Source organism: Exophiala aquamarina (genome assembly GCF_000709125.1).
Source record: "Exophiala aquamarina CBS 119918 chromosome Unknown aczIA-supercont1.18, whole genome shotgun sequence".
NCBI lineage: Eukaryota > Fungi > Ascomycota > Eurotiomycetes > Chaetothyriales > Herpotrichiellaceae > Exophiala > Exophiala aquamarina.
The window spans coordinates 540332-557368 of NW_013550570.1; the positions used below are offsets into that span (position 1 = coordinate 540332).

The 17037-nt window shown below is 52.3% G+C and overlaps 6 protein-coding genes across 6 annotated transcripts; 4 read left to right on the top strand and 2 right to left on the bottom strand.

Moving 5' to 3' along the window:
• Nucleotides 1-1047: 1047 nt before the first annotated feature.
• Nucleotides 1048-3813, top strand: A1O9_11677 (uncharacterized protein; the record flags this gene model as incomplete). Its single annotated transcript, XM_013399572.1, has 3 exons — nt 1048-1344; nt 1399-2003; nt 2064-3813. 3 exons carry the CDS (start codon nt 1048-1050, stop codon nt 3811-3813), a joined length of 2652 nt encoding a protein of 883 aa, XP_013255026.1.
• Nucleotides 3814-5324: 1511 nt separating this feature from the next.
• Nucleotides 5325-7586, top strand: A1O9_11678 (uncharacterized protein; the record flags this gene model as incomplete). Its single annotated transcript, XM_013399573.1, has 7 exons — nt 5325-5348; nt 5484-5624; nt 5694-5884; nt 6079-6232; nt 6291-6386; nt 6451-7206; nt 7272-7586. 7 exons carry the CDS (start codon nt 5325-5327, stop codon nt 7584-7586), a joined length of 1677 nt encoding a protein of 558 aa, XP_013255027.1.
• Nucleotides 7587-7896: 310 nt separating this feature from the next.
• A1O9_11679 (uncharacterized protein) lies at nt 7897-8886 on the bottom strand (the record flags this gene model as incomplete). The annotated part of the gene is made up of 1 exon (XM_013399574.1): nt 7897-8886. One exon carries the CDS (start codon nt 8884-8886, stop codon nt 7897-7899), a length of 990 nt encoding a protein of 329 aa, XP_013255028.1.
• Nucleotides 8887-9458: 572 nt separating this feature from the next.
• Nucleotides 9459-11756, top strand: A1O9_11680 (cell division control protein 45; the record flags this gene model as incomplete). The annotated part of the gene is made up of 1 exon (XM_013399575.1): nt 9459-11756. One exon carries the CDS (start codon nt 9459-9461, stop codon nt 11754-11756), a length of 2298 nt encoding a protein of 765 aa, XP_013255029.1.
• A 251-nt stretch (nt 11757-12007) lies between these two features.
• Nucleotides 12008-12310, bottom strand: A1O9_11681 (uncharacterized protein; the record flags this gene model as incomplete). Its single annotated transcript, XM_013399576.1, has 1 exon — nt 12008-12310. A coding segment is annotated over one exon (200 nt), but the record flags the coding sequence as incomplete, so codon positions are not given.
• A 2815-nt stretch (nt 12311-15125) lies between these two features.
• A1O9_11682 (uncharacterized protein) lies at nt 15126-16727 on the top strand (the record flags this gene model as incomplete). Its single annotated transcript, XM_013399577.1, has 5 exons — nt 15126-15297; nt 15350-15627; nt 15685-15869; nt 15924-16190; nt 16253-16727. 5 exons carry the CDS (start codon nt 15126-15128, stop codon nt 16725-16727), a joined length of 1377 nt encoding a protein of 458 aa, XP_013255031.1.
• Nucleotides 16728-17037: the final 310 nt, after the last annotated feature.

The following is a 17037-nucleotide window of genomic DNA, read 5'->3' on the forward strand; positions in this document are numbered from 1 at the left end:
ATATCTTCTATCAGATGGCACCCAAGAACCCGTGAGTTGGATAGTCTGCAATACTTCAATTACAGTAACCATCGACAAAACCTGGGAAGGTGATCAAGACGAAAGGGAAGAGGAAGATGACTAATGCGGGGCTGTTGTGCGGCCAGGAAAGCCCCTGAATCCTCAAGGGTCAATCAACCACGCAACGCAAAGTCTCTATTAGGGCGAAGTGCCACAAGGTGTTGAAGGTATCCGTGTTTTCAATGACTTTCATAATGAACGACAAACCAATAGATACTTTACCGTGTATAACATATCGATGAAGTACATTTGGTAGATGCCGAAGTTGCGTCTTCGTGGTGGTGGTGGTGGTGGTGGTGGTTCGTCCCTTCCCCCGCACGCGTCAAAATCTAAGACGCGTTCCTGACTACTCGAAAACGGAAAGAGCTACTAGGGCTCCTTCCACGACATTGGAATCAAAACAAAAGACAGCAAACCTTCTCTTGACCTCCAAGCATCAAATAGACACAGACACTCTATCGGTGAGAGCAATATGGCAATGATATTCAGCCCGCTTTCCCAATCCGGTTCAGAGATTCTTCTCCCATGAACCGAAATTGCCTGGACTGGACGATGATCAACATTGGATGGCGGCCCTGGAGCCTCTAGTTGCGCCTAGTGCCAAATCGGAACTATCGAAGCCCCTGGCCCACCAGCGCCAAACACCAGCACAGATGCAGACACAGACCCAGGCACCACTACTACTGCTGCTGCTGCCCGCGGACGTCCCTCTTTCTTCCTCACCGACACCCTGCCAGTGCCTCTCTCACGAGCTGTCATTGTCGTCGTCGTTGTTGTTGTTGTTGTTGTCGTCGTCGTCGTCGCTGTTGGAATTCCCTCGCACGGTCGCCGGCGAACCCTGCGAGCAGTCTCTCATTTGGCCCTTGCTCAACCTTGATCGACCTTACCTCCACCAGGGCTCACTCTTTTGCCCTTCCGCCCATTCCTACCGTTTCACCTTGGCTCCTTGGAAATCTGCCTGTTTGCCACTACCACGACACCTCCAATATGACCGACGTGGCTGCCAGGAATGACGGCGACATCTCTCCTGAAGACGTTCCTCTCCCTCGAAGCTCTATGATCACCGTCCGACTCTCCGAGGTCGACCTAAAACCACTTGTCCATGCAGTCTTGGAACAAGACGCTCCTCAGGACCCGTCGGCTCCACAGAGCAGTCCTTCCTCTACACGATCCAGTCGGTCTTCTTCGCAAACATCAGACAGTTCTACCTCAATCGACACTGTCGACTGGGAAGAATTGGACAAGACTGAGGAGCAGGAAGCCAAGGATGACGCCACTGATGAGGTACGGAATGCAAGATTGGGTTACGCTCAACTGGTTGTTTACTGATGGCTCTAGTCCACCGCCCTCCTGTTAGCTCGCCTAGAGAAAGAAAATGCTGCCTTAGCAATTGACCCTAAGGCCAACATCGCGCCCCCGACATCTCGGCCACGCAAAAACACCCGACCAATGTCAGTGCAGCAGCTGAAGAGGATGATTGACGGGCCACAACGGCAGTCATTGGACGATCCCCTCCTTCCGGCTTTGCTGATGAAGGAGGGAGAGTTCTGGGCTGTCCTCGTCCAAGACTATGCACAAACCGCCCAGCGCTTGCCCACTCTGACAGCCAACAAGATTCGTGGAGGGGTTCCCGTCTTCTTGCGTGGCGTTGTGTGGCCCAGTATCGCCCGAGCTAGTGACCCTCAACTCCATGCAGAATATCATAAACTTGCCGATCGTCCGAGTCCGTACGATGCCTTGATTGGGAAAGATGTTGGGAGGAGCTTTCCAAAAGTTGATATGTTTCGAGAAAAGGATGGCGAGGGCCAAAAGATGCTGGGCCGAGTCCTGAAGGCCTTCAGTCTGTATGATGAGAAGATTGGCTACTGTCAAGGCCTTGGCTTTGTTGTCGGCCCTCTACTCATGTACATGAGTGAGCCAGAGGCTTTTGCAGTCCTCGTCAAGTGCGTTCAGTTCCCGGGTCTCATTGTTTGCGAGTACCCATCGAGCTAACCAGAATCCAGGCTTATGGAGGATTATGACCTTCGATCATGCTATCTCCCCGACTTATCTGGCCTCCACCTGCGAATATTTCAATTTCAACAACTGCTGCAAAATCACCTCCCAGAATTGGCACAACATCTTGAAAACCTAAAGATTGAACCACTCTATGTCTCGCAGTGGTTTCTATCCTTCTTTGCAGTTACTTGCCCCTTGCCGATGCTGCTTCGAATCTACGACGTTATTCTATCCGAGGGAGCAACCGAAACACTCATGAGAGTGGCTCTATCTCTAATGCAACGCAATCAAAAGAAGCTTATTGCCTACACCGAATTCGAGGACGCCATGCAGTTCCTTCTATCTAGGAGCCTGTGGGACACATATGCTCAGCGCGCAGATGATCTCGTCACTGACTTTGTATCCCTGACCGGCCTGGTAAGCCAAGAGTCTCTCCATTCGTTAGAGGCGAGCTTCAGGAACTCCCAAAATCTAGCGCCTGCCCCATCGCTCAAAAGCGCAGCCTCCTCCTTTTTGGGCAGATTTTGGGCAGGTTCGTCACACAGTCCGTCCCGCTCAGCAAATCTGAGTTTACTCATCCCAGGAAGTAGTAAGGGGGTGAGGAAGTCGTCTTCGGGAAACAGCTTAACTTCCACGGTGATTTCGATCGAAACGATTGGGTCTGACGCTAGCACAGTGGCCACAGAGGTGTCAGAGGATGTAATGAGGAAATCCACAGCTGAAGCATTGCTGAGTGATTCGGTCAGCGTCACCGCACCAGCCTCGACAGATCGGGACCTTCACCATCAGATTGAGGAATTACTCACCGAGCTATCCAAGGTTCAGCGACAGCATGTTGAACTCGCGCGTGATCTTCAACGCGAGCGGGAGGAGAGGGAGGAAGACCGCCGAATGGGACAAGCCTTGCTGGCTCGATTACAACACCAGACCACAGAGATCCGAGACCTCATTGGCGAAGAGAACATAGAGGAAGACGAGGAGCTCGATACGCTAATTGAACAAGCTAGCATGCACCTGTTGCAGGAAAAGTCCAAGCGGCTGTCCATTCTTCAGTCCAAACACCAACTCCGCGATGCAGTTACTGAATGGAGGGACAAACATGGAGCTGAAGTCTCGAAATGCCAAGAACTGATGAAACAGTTGGACGATCGTGAAAGCGAGCACACTTCGCTAAAGGAACAATTACGCGAAGCCCGAGCTCGGATTCAAGACGCACACCGGGATAAGCAACGTCTGGAGCGGACGGTCTCGGATCTGAAATCTAGGAACCACTCTGTTCCCGAGTCCCCATCTGATCTATATACGCCTGTCAGTGAATTCCCGGATCTCCGTCTCCCCGCTGCAAAGGCTGGCCTGCGTGAGTTACGGTTAGGCAGACCAGACCAAACCAGGTCATCGAGTGTCGGGCCCTTTTCCAAGCGATCAAGCAGCCTCAATACCCAAGCAGTCCTTGCGACAGAGAATCATGAGCCAGTCTCCAATGATGCGCTCTTACTTGAATTGGTGAACGCTAAGACAGCTGAAGCGGTCGCCCGCCAAGAACTCGAAGAAACTAAAGGGAAACTGGACGCGTTACGGAAAATTATCAGTGGCTCGACATCTATGCCCGCTGCGAGAGCTAGTCCCATGGAATCACCAATTGCTGCGGCCTCGAATAACGTCAGTCCCGGGGTGAAGGAACCCAACAAAGCGGCTCATACTCCCTCGGCCAGTACAGGAGGGTTTTTCAGTGGCTGGGGCAAACGTGGTACTTGAAAGTCCACCCAGCTCAGCTGTGATACGTCTTTGTAGCTTTTTAATTGATGATCTAGCACGCTATGCCTGGCGTTCAAAGCCACATAGCACATGAATATTTATTATAGTGAATGTACGGCTAGCCTTGAACAGCGAAGCGACGTGGATTCTTGCAACACGGACCTGTCTCCGGCATATTTTCCATCTCAATGATGATAATTCTCCGAGCGCCAAGTTCAATGATATAGTTGGGCCAATTCGCAACCACAGCAAATGAACAGCAAGCCTCTTTTCCATCTACCAAGAATGGATCACTAAGGCCCTACGGAAGCGTACCTGGTCCTGGGCGCGCGCGCCGCTATTCCGCACATCCTGGGTTCTGCTTGATTTTCCCAGCTTGCTGGTTTGTATGTTCTCCGTACGGATACATCCCAGACGAGGAACTCGAAAGGGTACCCACCCAAGTACGCAATACGAGCTGACTGACTATTATCTGTAAGGACCCTCTCTCGTCGACCACAAACACTGCGTTAGCCGTATTGTTTTAGCCTCACCGAATTGCCCGGATATGTGCAGAGTACTCGGTACGGGCTCCTGGTCCCCTAAAGTTACACACCTATGAAGGATAACTTTGAATTAAACCCCCGCACTAAGAAGGTCCAACCACACTGGCATCACTTATTTCGCTTACGATTGACCCATTTTGCAGACAGCAGTCCTCCATGGTGATTGCGGGATATTGACATCCACAATGATAACGAGCTCCATCTATTCGCTCGGCAAGAGGCACGAGTCATCATCTTGATGCAAGGAGACTGCCGGGCACCCTAGACATTCACATCTACCCAGTATTATACTCACATCTACACAATATTACGAGTACTCCGGAAACGAACCTGGGGGTTCAGTGGAGATCCGGGGTTTGAACCCCGATGCGGACTTAGATAACTCTCTCGCCGTGTGGATCAGTGCCCAGTGCCGATGGACATCTAGCCGACTCCAGCTGCCGAATGAACTGTGACGACGCTTGAGTCAGGGTCTAGATCGGCCTCAGCCTGGCACATGGCGTCGCTGTGGAGACCGGGGTGAGAGAGAACCAATTGAGTCCCTTGCATTTGTTGTTGGCATCCACCAACACTCGCTGAGACTATCAAGTCCACGGTCCGCGTCGTATATCACTACTCCGTACTAGGACAAGGATAGAGCACAACGAGCCAAATCAATCAAGTCCTCTTAAGTTACTCCGTACCAACTCGTGATAACGACTGTCGATGATATTTTACTATCCACTTTTCCTAGGCCAGCGTGTCGAACGTGCTTGACAGTGGGCACTAGCGACTCTCTATTTCGTCTCGTTCTCCCGATGGCGGAGGAGCAACATGTATTAATACCCACCCATGCCCCAGTCCTCCGCGCCAGCGAACGCATATGCCAGAATTGAAGTCTTCTGACTCTGCGGACTTGGATACTTCTACATAGAACTGTTGCTCTTCTGCGCGCAACATACCGTCTAGAGGCCAGCTTAGCCCAGCATGGAGATGAACTATGATGAAAACGTAGGTCCCTCCCTTGTGGAGCCCTCTTCGACGACTCACCTCCTGCTAACGAATGCTATCGCCAGACACTCCATCAGGTAATAATGACTCCGAAACATACACACACACCAGGCATTGTCCTAACCGTTCAAATAGCTGGAGGAGGAGCTTCATACTCACATCTATCCCGGTACTGAGATAATGAGCGATGTCGGCTCCCACCACTTTGTCAAATCCTCAGCCAAGTCCGACCAGGTCCTCGTTCCCCAACCTAGCTCCGACCGAAGTGATCCATTGGTAAGTCCATGGCTTCAGGGATGTTGACTTTGCACCAAAAAAGCAATGTTTTGACCGCCTGACGATTAGAATTGGAGCCCGTTCTGGAAGGCCTCAGCGATGACAATGGTCACGCTCGTCAGCTTTGCCCAGGGTTTTGGCCCTCTGGCATTGCCGCCTATGTTTCCGCAGCTGATAGAGGCGTTTGAAACCGACCTGGCTGGCGTGGTGCAGTTCGTTGGAGTCTGCATCCTGGTGCTTGGATTCAGTAACTTTATCTGGTGAGTGCAACGTCAACCGTTCGGACTCCTGGAAACGTGAACATCGTGCTGTGTCCCCAGAATCACGGACTGGTAAAACGTCACTGATCTGACTGTGCTTGCTGTGCTTGCTGTGCTTGCTGGCACGATGTTCTGCTGCATCGGTCACGAGGGCCTCAATAGTTGTGTAACTTGCTGACTGTGGTCTGCATCAGGGTTCCAATTCAAACATCCTTCGGCCGCCGGCCCGTCCTCATCATGTCGACAGTGATTTGCTTGGTCTCCAACATCTGGAGGGCGGTCGCCAAAGACTACCGAAGTTTCATGGGCGCCTGTATCCTAAATGGAATTGGTGCCGGTCCGGCAGAGGTAGGCCAAGATCGATGAGGACGACTTTTGTTGACTTGTGCTTACAATTCTGATTCAGACCGCTCAACCAACCGTTATTGCCGATATAATGTTTCTCCACGAACGTGGCGGGTATAACACGCTTTATTTCACTGTATACTTTGGAAGTTTGATGGTGAGATCCACCCGTTCGGCCTGACCAGCCTAACAATGGGACCAATATTAACAACGAGAATCAGGTCGGTCCCATTATTGCAGGCCCCATGACTGAACATTCCAACTGGCGCAATTTCTGGTGGCTCAACGTCGCCTTACATGCTGCCATCCTGGTTGGCCTTTTCTTCCTATTTCCCGAGACCAAGTGGCACAGAGCGCATCCCAAAGAGCTGGTTCTACAGACCGCACAAGGAATCAACGACGAAAAATTCCAGCCCGAGATCCTAGAAGACCCCGAGAAAGCAAAGATTGGCTCCACGCCCACAACGATCACCGCAGCGAACGCTCCATTGTCGGCACTCACTGAGGTCGCCACGGTTGAACGAGACCCTTACCTCCATAAGGGAGCGCCTTCGAAGCAGCAGTTCAAACTCTGGCAGAGCAACGCGCACCCATTCAAGAGTATCGCTCTGGATCTCTGGATTCCGTGGAAGCTCTTTGCGTTCCCCATCGTTGAGTTCAGCTCCTTCGTTGTCTCCTGGTCGGCAAGCTCCTTCTTAACCATCAACTTGACGCAAACCCAGAATTTTGCAGCTCCGCCGTACAATTTCTCGTCCCAGAGCATCGGATTCACGAATTTCGCCATCCTAATCGGTGCTATGATCGGTCTGGTGACAAATGGTAGGCTCAGCGATTGGATTGCCGCAAGGGCCACGAAGAGAAACAATGGCGTTCGAGAGCCCGAAATGAGATTGCCAACCTTAATTCCTTACGTGCTTATTATGTTGCTTGGCAATTTCGTCGTAGCCTTCGGGTGTGAGCACAAATGGGATTGGAAGGTATGTCCCCTCTTTTCAGTCCCCCCAAGGAGTGAGATCAGTTGGTCTAACATACATCTTCCTAGGTGATTGTGATCATCGGATATGCGTGTGCTGGTATCCAAGTCGCCGCGATTCCAGCCATCGCGTCAACATACAGCGTGGACAGTTACAAGCCTGTTGCCGGTAGCATCTTTGTCGCCATCACCGTCAACAAGAACCTGTGGGGTTATGGCTTTAGCAAGTTCATTACCCCGTGGATCATTTCAGACGGCTATATTCCTCCAATCATGCTGAACATGTGCCTGATTTTCCTTTGGTGCGCTTTTGGTACATTGTTCTATTACAAGGGCAAGACCTTCCGCAAGTGGACCAAGGATGATTCAGTCCATAACTTGTGATGGACGGGCATGATCAGGGCAGCGAGAGAACAGACGCAGCTGCCAGACCGAGGGTGATTACTGGTTCGCGGAGAATGTGCAATGTGACCGGACCCGTGAAGCTGCTGCATAGTTGCAGCGCTTGGTGCTTCAGTCAGGGTGCGGTCCGGCAGGGCTAGAACACAAGCTAGATAGCCCCAGAAGCTAATTAGTGCGGGCCGATTCTCGCAATTCTGTGTGATGCCTCCGGTCCCCCTAGACTTGACTAGTCCTCTCTCTGCCCTATAGTAGATAGCATCCGAATGAAAGCCGTCTCCTCGGAGCCGGGTCTTCAGTCGTCCTCCTCGTCACTACTAGGGAAGTCCAAGTCCAGCTTCCTCCTCGGCTGCGCCTGCTGACTAGGCTTAGGTACTGATGCTCTCCCTGCGGTTGGTCGCGGCTGGTTTTGGCTGCTGCTTGGAGCATCTCTTGCTGTCGTTTGTCTCGTTACCTCCGGACTCAAGCTTATACTTGAAACTGCACCCTCAGGGTCTTCCTTTCCAAGTAAAACCCCCCCAACATTCTCCGTCTCCCTAACCAAACGCTCGACTTCCTCGTCCATCGCCCGGTCCACAGCGCCATCAGCACCAGAAGCAGTCTGGACCTGGCGCTCACGAAATAGCTGTAGTTTCCCTAGCTCTCCTGCCCTAAGCACGCCCGCTTCGGGGAACGCCATGCCCATCTGCGCTCTTGTTGCCGCGATGGTATTGTTGATCCGCTCAATCTCGGCATTTGTCTCATCTGTCCCATTCCCCACCATCGTTGGTGCTTCCTGCACACCGTTGGGTATTGTCGTACTTGTAGCGTCTTCAATTCTTCGAGCCGCGATCTTGAACCGTCTGGACTCGGCCTCAGCCTCTCTAGCTGCCACGGCATTGTGTTTTCCTATCCTTGCGGCAAATGCGAGGAGGGTGTGGTAGTCAAGCTCGGCCACGTTCGCGCCCTCATCTAAATCCTCTGAGGAGTCCTCGTCCGAGTCCGCAGACACGATCGAAGGGTGGATTCGTCCGACCTCATCCCTCAGCGCGACGCACTGCCGGATGGTGGATTTCAGCTGCTCCTGGAGCGTGGCGACCTCTGCACGAAGATTCAGGATACGTGCGTAGTTTTGCTGATGCCGATGTAGCAGATTCAGCGAGCTAGTAAGTTCGTCGTCCGTGTCCAGTAGTGTTTGCGCGATCTGCGGAGCGTTCGCATAGGTGTTGGTCTGCGTGAGGCATGTCACCAGGGAGTTGAGATGTGTCTCAAATGCATTGAGAGGGGCAAGGACTTGGGTTTCCATTGGAGGAGAGAGAAAGGAATTGGGTGGAAGGCGATCGGGGTTCGCTGTTGAGGAATGGAATAGTGGTGAACATTTGAAGGGATTGGATTTGGCGGGGATGAAACTTATATCACGTGATGGGCCACTGTCCATACCACGAGATGTATTCGCATTTACTCACAACCTCCAGAGATCCGTAAGTTCATCCTCACCATCTTCTCGGCACAGCTAGTTACAGATTAGGTCGGAGACACGACTCGAGCGTACCATTTTATGGGACTAATGACCAGTCTGCGACAGGTCGTACGTGTATATATACTCTTGAGTCGAGAGAAAGAGTGACCAAAGTAGGTCTCGAAGATCCCTTAGGTAAGCTGGTTCTTCTCGTGATGTCGTCATAGTATAAGGAGCCTTGACGCGAGATCTTGGCAATGCCTACACGTGACCAGGCTAGCCACGCGCTGTCCAGGCCCCGCGACTTGGACCAAACTTGGAGATCTGGATCTGAGCAGCTTCGCCATCCAAGGGAAGAGGTTGGCTGTCCTCATATCTGCGTGTCAATACGACCACTGAATCCCGACCATAAAGGCGACATGTATCTTCCGCGCAGCCTGATATCGCTTCTCTACACGAACCTAGTCCGCTCACACCACCCTCTATCACCTCCGGTCCTACTCCTCGTATCATTCGATCCCGATTCATTATGCGCGTGCCGAATTCTTGCCTCATTACTGAAGCGCGACTACATCCCTCACAAGATCCAGCCTGTGTCCGGATATGCTGATCTTTCGAAAGCGGGTGAGGAACTCGTGCAGCCCATGAAAACAACTGACGGCGGGTCGGGAGGCGTGGTAATATGTCTTGGTGTAGGTGGACTGGTTGACCTGGCCGCGCTACTCGGACTCGAGGTAGAAGATTCCGCAGAGTCAATGTGTGGAGTGGAGGTCTGGGTTCTGGATGCAAGACGGCCATGCAATTTGTCCAATGTGTTTGGCGGCCTACCATCCGAAGCGGCAGTAGGGAGTGCTGTCCCTAGAATTCCCGGAGTGGACAAGGGACGCATCCAACGGTCGTACAAGCCAGGCAAAGGAGGCATCATCGTATTCGATGACGGAGATATATCGAACGACCTCGAGGCTGAGCGGGACGCTTACTGTGCCCTGGCTGACATGCCGGAGGTTGAGGCAGATTCAGACAGTGATGACGACGAGCAGAGTGGAGACGAAGATGCCGAGGAGGATCAAGACGAAGGCACAGACACGGAACGAAGCCCATCGTCAAAAAAGAGGAAGTCCTGGTCCGACAAAGATAGCAATGCGTCTGACAGTGACGACGCGGAAGAAAGGCCACGCCAACGACGAAGGGCGAATTCAGGGTCGTCTATCAACTCTACTCCGCAAAGTCGAACCCCTACATCGTCACAGCCAACCTCACCCACCTCCAAATCCAATTCGCCGAAGCAGGCGACTGCTAAACAGTTACGAAAACGCCTGAGGAAGCTACGAAGAAGCCATGAAATTGTTCTAGAAAAATACAACGGCTTAGGCATATCCTACTCGGAGCCAATCTCAACCTTGGCGTACTCTTTGGCGTCAGACCTCGGTCGAGAGGACAACGATCTATTGTGGCTAGCCATTGTTGGTGTTACATCCCTCGAGCTATCTGGTCACACATCTACGAGCTTCGGCAAATCGACACGACTAGAGCCCTCCGTCGAACACCCTCATTCCTGGCGGTCAAATCGATCCCGCCAGACTTATGCAATTCTCCGAGACGAGACACGACGATTGAACCCACCGCCGATGGACCAGTCTCCGTCAGTGTCGCCTGGATCGGGGGTCAATTCCCCCAGTGACACCTCCATCCGTCTGACCCCTGACCCGAGATTTTTGCTTCTCAGGCATTGGTCGTTATATGACAGTATGTTACATTCCCCATATCTTGCCTCACGTTTAAAGGTCTGGAATGAATCTGGGGTGAAACGACTGCATAAACTTCTGGCCAAAATGGGGGTGAGCTTGAGTCAATGCAAGCAGACTTACACTCACATGGACATGGACTTGAAGAAAACATTACGGGAGCGGCTCCTCAAGTACGCACCTGTATACGGCTTGGATGATCTTGTCCCTACAGGTGCTGGTCGCTTCACCTACGATCAAGACGGCTGGGGCTTCATCCGGTCCTGGGGTTGGAAAGCCCAACTTTCTGCTGTTGACGTGGGCCTCATCCTAGGTGCTATCCTTGATGTCGGCTCACCCTCAGCTCTTGGTTCTAACAACGCATCCACACCTGCTCCCACACTGTCGCAGTCCCAGCAAACTACAGACTCGAACCCAACCCCTCGTTCACTCGCTCTTGTACCGCGCTTCTTCGCAGCTTATGATGCACTCGCGCCCAGCCACCCGACACAGCTCCTTACATCGATCCCGCAAGCCCAATATCTCCTCCGGTCCATCCTCCGTACAGGCTCATCGTTGCTCGTTAAGCATCAGATCCGCCATCTCCGCGCATTTCGCATGGGTGTTGTCAAAGATGGCCCCGATCTCGGATTGTTCGCTAACTCGCCCGGCGCTCTTGTGAAGCTTGCACTGTGGGTAGGCGAGGCCGTCTCGGGCCATGAACGTGATAGAGAAGCGGATGACTCGGCGAGCCATGTCTTCGTGCCTTTAGTACTGGCCGCGCTGGATGAGGAGAGAGGCACGTATGTGATCGTGGGGACAGGTGGAGGGGACAAGAGCAATCGTTTCGGTCTTGCGTTTCAAGAGGTCGTGCAAGAGACGGACGCCAGAGTCGAAATCGACAGTTTTGACCACAGCGTCGTCGAAGTGAAGAAGGAGGACCTCGGCGCGTTTCTAGAGGCATTGAGCCTAAAGGCTGTTGTAGGTGCATGAAGAGGCGAGCATGGAATGAAGCCTGTAGAGGTGGAGCGGACTGTTACGAGTGACGAGGTTGGCGGAGGAACATTTCGTAGCCCTGACTGCTGGTCACATCAACATGAATTGCAAGCGTTTGGCATCGTTAATGGCAGCTGCGTGTCAGCACATGAATTGGAAAACAGCATCATACTCTGTGCGGTTTGCGTGGGCTAGTCCTTGGTTTTGTAAGACATCGATCACCCGGAGCTACTCTGCTACCTACGTTTGCCATCCGCCCAGGCCAGCGCCTCAGTCAGAGAACCGATCCTGAAGCCTCTCCTCTTCAGCTCGGGCAAGACGCTTCTCGGCATCTCCGGCGTCCGCGCGCGATCATGGCAGATAATGATCCCGATCCCACCGGCTCGCGCCGCTGGCAGGATGTGCCATGCGTTGATCTACGGAATGGAAATCTGGGCATCGTGCGGATATACAGAACCGAGAACCACGCGATATGAGAGACTGTTCAGGAGCGTGAGCATGCTCGCGGTGAAGAACCCAGATCCAGGGCGGAAATACGGCGGCGGCGAAGCAGGTTTCGAGATGGGAACATTTGATGGCTTCGGTAGCAACACGAGTCATAGATCCTTTGTAGCTTCCGTTGAGTCTCCGTGATCTGCTCCGTCAGCTCGCCCATCATCGAAGTGCTCGGAGCGGTGCCGTCGCTACCCTCTCTTGACAACAGGAGTAGTCATTAGGGATGCATCTGCTCCGTGAGATATTGACGATGACTTTCAACCATATCTAGATTCGTGGCACCTCAAGAAACGTATGGATAGTTGGCCGGAGACACCGAGCTACTGGAGCAGCTTGCCAGTTTGCTGAGTATTTATTCCGACCTTCGGTGTTCCTCAGATTCATCTTCTAGTACTAAGTACTGCCAGCCCCCATACGATAATTGACTCTATCTATGATGACTGAGATGTCGAAGGTGGTTGACAGACGCCAAACTTTGAAACCTCCACTCAGCAGTACTCCGTACTCCGTACTCTGGATAGCTAGCCTCGCTGCTTCCAGGCTGCCGTATGGCGTATGCTTATGCTTGTCCCTACATGATCTCGAGGCTCTCTGCAGCCGGTGATTTACGTTCGCTTCTCTGCAAGTAGCTACGGAGGAAGCTGCAGAAAGAGCCATATGCCGAAACCCAGAAACAGATCAGCTGGAAATAGATGCATCAGGGTGCACTTCCCTTGCATCTGCATCCCGGAAGGTATCAGAAAAATAGTGGTTGTGGTTGGAGACTTGGTCTCGACGATTATTCGTTGCCTCTCGTTGGCTCCCTGAGGCTCTTTGATGCTATTGTATCAAGCCAACCGCCCAACGAGCGTAAGAAATAGGGGGCACCTACACGGCTCGGTGGACCGAGATGAATCTCGAAAGTTTGGGGCGCCAAAGTGCGGAGGTGCAAACTGAATAGGCCGACCTAAAATCATGGCGCCCTTGATTACTCGTACATACGGAGCTCCAAGCCTCAATGGGGACGATATCCGGCTAGACGAGGCTGACCAACGTCTACCAGAGGCCTGACGGGGTGGGCAGAGGGGTGTATTGCTAGATGAGAAAATGTGCCTCCTCGTAAGCCCTGTCCGGGGATTCTGCGATGTCTATGTAGATAGTCGTGGACAAACTTGAAAGGCGTTGAACGGCGGGACGGAGACATCTTTCTAAATGGGCACGCACCCGCCCTTGGCCTGTAAAATAACATCGCCTGCATACGTACGATAGCTGCCTCGACATGGCTCAACAGGACGGAATACCACTTGCAACGAAGGGATACCGTTGGCGGGTAGGTGTTTGTAGCGATATGAGCAGAGTACCCGGATGCTAGTTATGACTTTGTTCTGCGGTGTGGTTCCTGGAAAAGAAATCCCTTGCCTTGTTCGGTTGAATGAGTGTCGTCGAAGTGGGAGACACGGGAAGTTTCGATGGGAGGGACTGTCGCAGAGATATGCACACTAAAGAACGGTCTTTGCCAGGAGCATGCATACAGTTTCAGGCGAATACCCGTGAGGTGGACTTCACTCTGAGGAGGACGTAAAGCAACTGCTCCGTATGTACGAGTAAGAAGCATCTCTGTTGGGTGCCTATCGAGTAGACTGATCTTCCGAGTAATAATAGTAAGATAGCGGATCTGGACAACCCCCTTGCGCTTCTACCATGTATGGGTGCTGTCCTCCCTACCTGGTACTGGAACAGATGGAGCGAGACTGCACGGTACTGTAGATGAGCTGGTGTGTGCTCCAGACCCTTGATCATTCCGGACTCTCAAATACTCCGTACCTTGAGTCTACCTACGAGTATATTGATTCTAACAGCGACCAATCTCGGTTCGCGATTCCTATGCTTGGTAAGTTGGAACGAGGGGCCTAATGGACCTGGCACGAGTACAGAGGGCCATGTAATCAACCAACTGGCAAATAATGAGGGGGTGGTTGTTGTTGTTGTCCACCCAGTATGTATTCTTTTCTATAGAGAGAGGGTCCTCTCATTTGAAGAGGATGAGTCTCCGTGCCAGCCTTCACTTGCGTCAATACGAGGTATTCGGGAGGTAAAAGGGGGGTTTAGACCACCGACTATCATGTCTTGATACTCATTCGCCAAACCGTCATCCTCATGGTTACCAGTAATCGCCCTGGATTCATGATGAACTACCCGAGTTCAAGGCCTCCTGCGACGCCACCAGGACCACCGGCGCCCAACACACAACAAGGATAGGATATGATTGAGCAGCCCGCGTACCTTGCAGCATCGGCCTCTTAGCCTGGACCTGAAACGCGCCATAACAAGACTTCACCAAACCGTGATGGGTCGAAAACGTTCCCACCTGCATTCAAGGCAGTCTTCCTCTGCAGCCGGCAAGACTGGTGGCTTTGTGGTTGAACCATCTAGAAATCGATCTACGAGTAACAATATGGCTGCTTGACGCAGCTCAAACCCGCAAGGCAGCATTGACCCCTGTCCTTGAGCCCGAAACATCAAGCAGCCGTTTTGCCCCAGTCGGTCTTCCACATTTGGAATGCCTTTGCTTGTAATTATGTTACGCCCCAACTAACGCCAGTCAACGGTCGAAGGCAAGCGAGGGTCAGGCCCATGTTCGCCAGTCGTACTTAGTGGCTATTGAGCTCAAAAACATGTCTCCTGAAGCTCGCGTCCTGCGAATGGCAAGGCAATCATGGACATTGGGACTTCTGGCCGGTCGCCGATTGAACACCCTCCTCTGCTCCATTACGCCGGACACAACGAAGCTCTCCATCCTCATTCGAGCCCGCTTTTGTATACTTGTCTCCCAGATTTCGGGTCTGCCATGCTCCTCGACCTGTCGATGCTCTTGGACTGTGTATCAGCATAATGCTGCTCTTCGAGATAGCCTTTGCGCTTGTCCACTTGCTCAGCTGCTGCCTCGCTGCCGATCAAGATATCCTCACCATCTTGAAGCAGCAGACCGGTATCTCGACATTTACGGGCTTTTTGGAGCAGCTGCCAGATCTAGTGGAGATTCTGAATCAAGGCACATTCTCTGGTACGGACACTACACTCGAAGCCTTGGATATCCAAAGACTGACAATACCAAGTGCTAATTCCGGACGATGACGCCTTTAGTGCGTTCACCGCGAAAAATCCAAGCACCACCAGTGACGAGGAGGCTCTTTTGGCCTTGTTACAATACCACATCGCAAATGGAACCCATCCCTCGGCCACGTTTGGCCTTCAGCCATTATTTGTGCCTACCCTTCTGAGCAACGCGAACTACACCAATGTCACAGGTGGTCAGGTGGTCGAGTTGGCCAGGTTCAACGACACTCCTACTATTGTCACTGGGGTCAAGGCCGAGTCTCGGTTTGTTGAGGCTGTAGGCACCTGCATATCTGAGACCATACACGGAGCCCGAGTTTGCTGACTAGTGAAGGATATCTTCTTTATCGGAGGGCTCATACACATTGTGGATTCCGTGTTGACCATTCCCATCTCCTTTCCCGCGACGATCACGAAAGCTGGATTGACCAACCTGGTTGCACTACTCAGCAAGGGCGGTTGGCTGACACCGAGCTCGCCCGCAGCTGATATTGTTAACGGCCTTCCTGACTTGACAATGTGAGCAACGAGTGGGGAGGACACACCCTAAGGGCATGTGCTGACCTTCCGTAGATTTGGACCCGATGATCCTCGCTTTGGGCCAACTTTTGATGGATTCGAGGGATTGTCCGCAGATGACCTTCTCAGCATTTTGAAGTACAGCATTGCTCAGGGTGAAGTCTACTACTCCTCAAAATTCAAGAACAATACGAAAATCATGACTCTGGATGAAATACCGTCGACAATGACGCAGACGATCAATGGATTTTTCATCGACGCGGCGCATATTACAACGACTGACTACCTCACCTCAAACGGAGTGCTCCAGGTCATTGATAGGTACTACTTACCCCAATCTAATAGTCTCAGAGCAATATGTCCTGACAAAGCCATTGACATAGCCCTCTGAACCCCAACGCCACCAATGCTCGACCAGCCCCCGTGCCTGTCGCTCCATCTGAGTCGGGATCAAAGGGGCTCAGTGCTGCCGCGGGAGCTGGCATTGGCATTGCTATTGCAGCGATAGTTCTCGGAGGAGCCCTGGTCATCGCGCTTTACTTGCGAACCAAACGTCGAAGAAGAGCACAAGGCCCACCCGGCCTGCGCGGAATCCATGACAGATTGGATGGCGAGTCACAGGAGCGAGTGTTGGATCGTTCCACCATGATGGATCCTCCGCCAACCTACGAGCTTGACACGAAATCAATAAATGGGGACCGCGATGGGAGAACGACCACCCACCACGTCCTGGAAGTCCACCACCCTCCCAAGCCGCCATCTCCCTTAGAGATCGATGGCACGGAGCGAAGTAGGATCAGTATTACGATCACGGGTAGTCCGCCTCGACATGTAGGTTTCCAGGCTCGCTTCAACTGAATTGAAGTTCATTAAAAAAAGTTGCGGGGCAGCCCATTGTATGGAATTGACTTAACGACCGGAGGCTACAGATGCGGTTGGAGGTATGTGTGTGCCCTACACGAGAGTTCTGTATTCGCTATCTGATCGCATGTATGATAAACTTTTCAAACCTTTCCATGCTGAGACGGGCTGGGAGGACCCAAAGGCTGAGGGTATCAGGACCATTGTAGAATCCGTTTGTATCATCACTAATGACACTTGAATTTTCTCTAAGCAAGTCTTTGGTACTCCATACTTCGTACAATCCATGCCAAACAATGCCTTTACT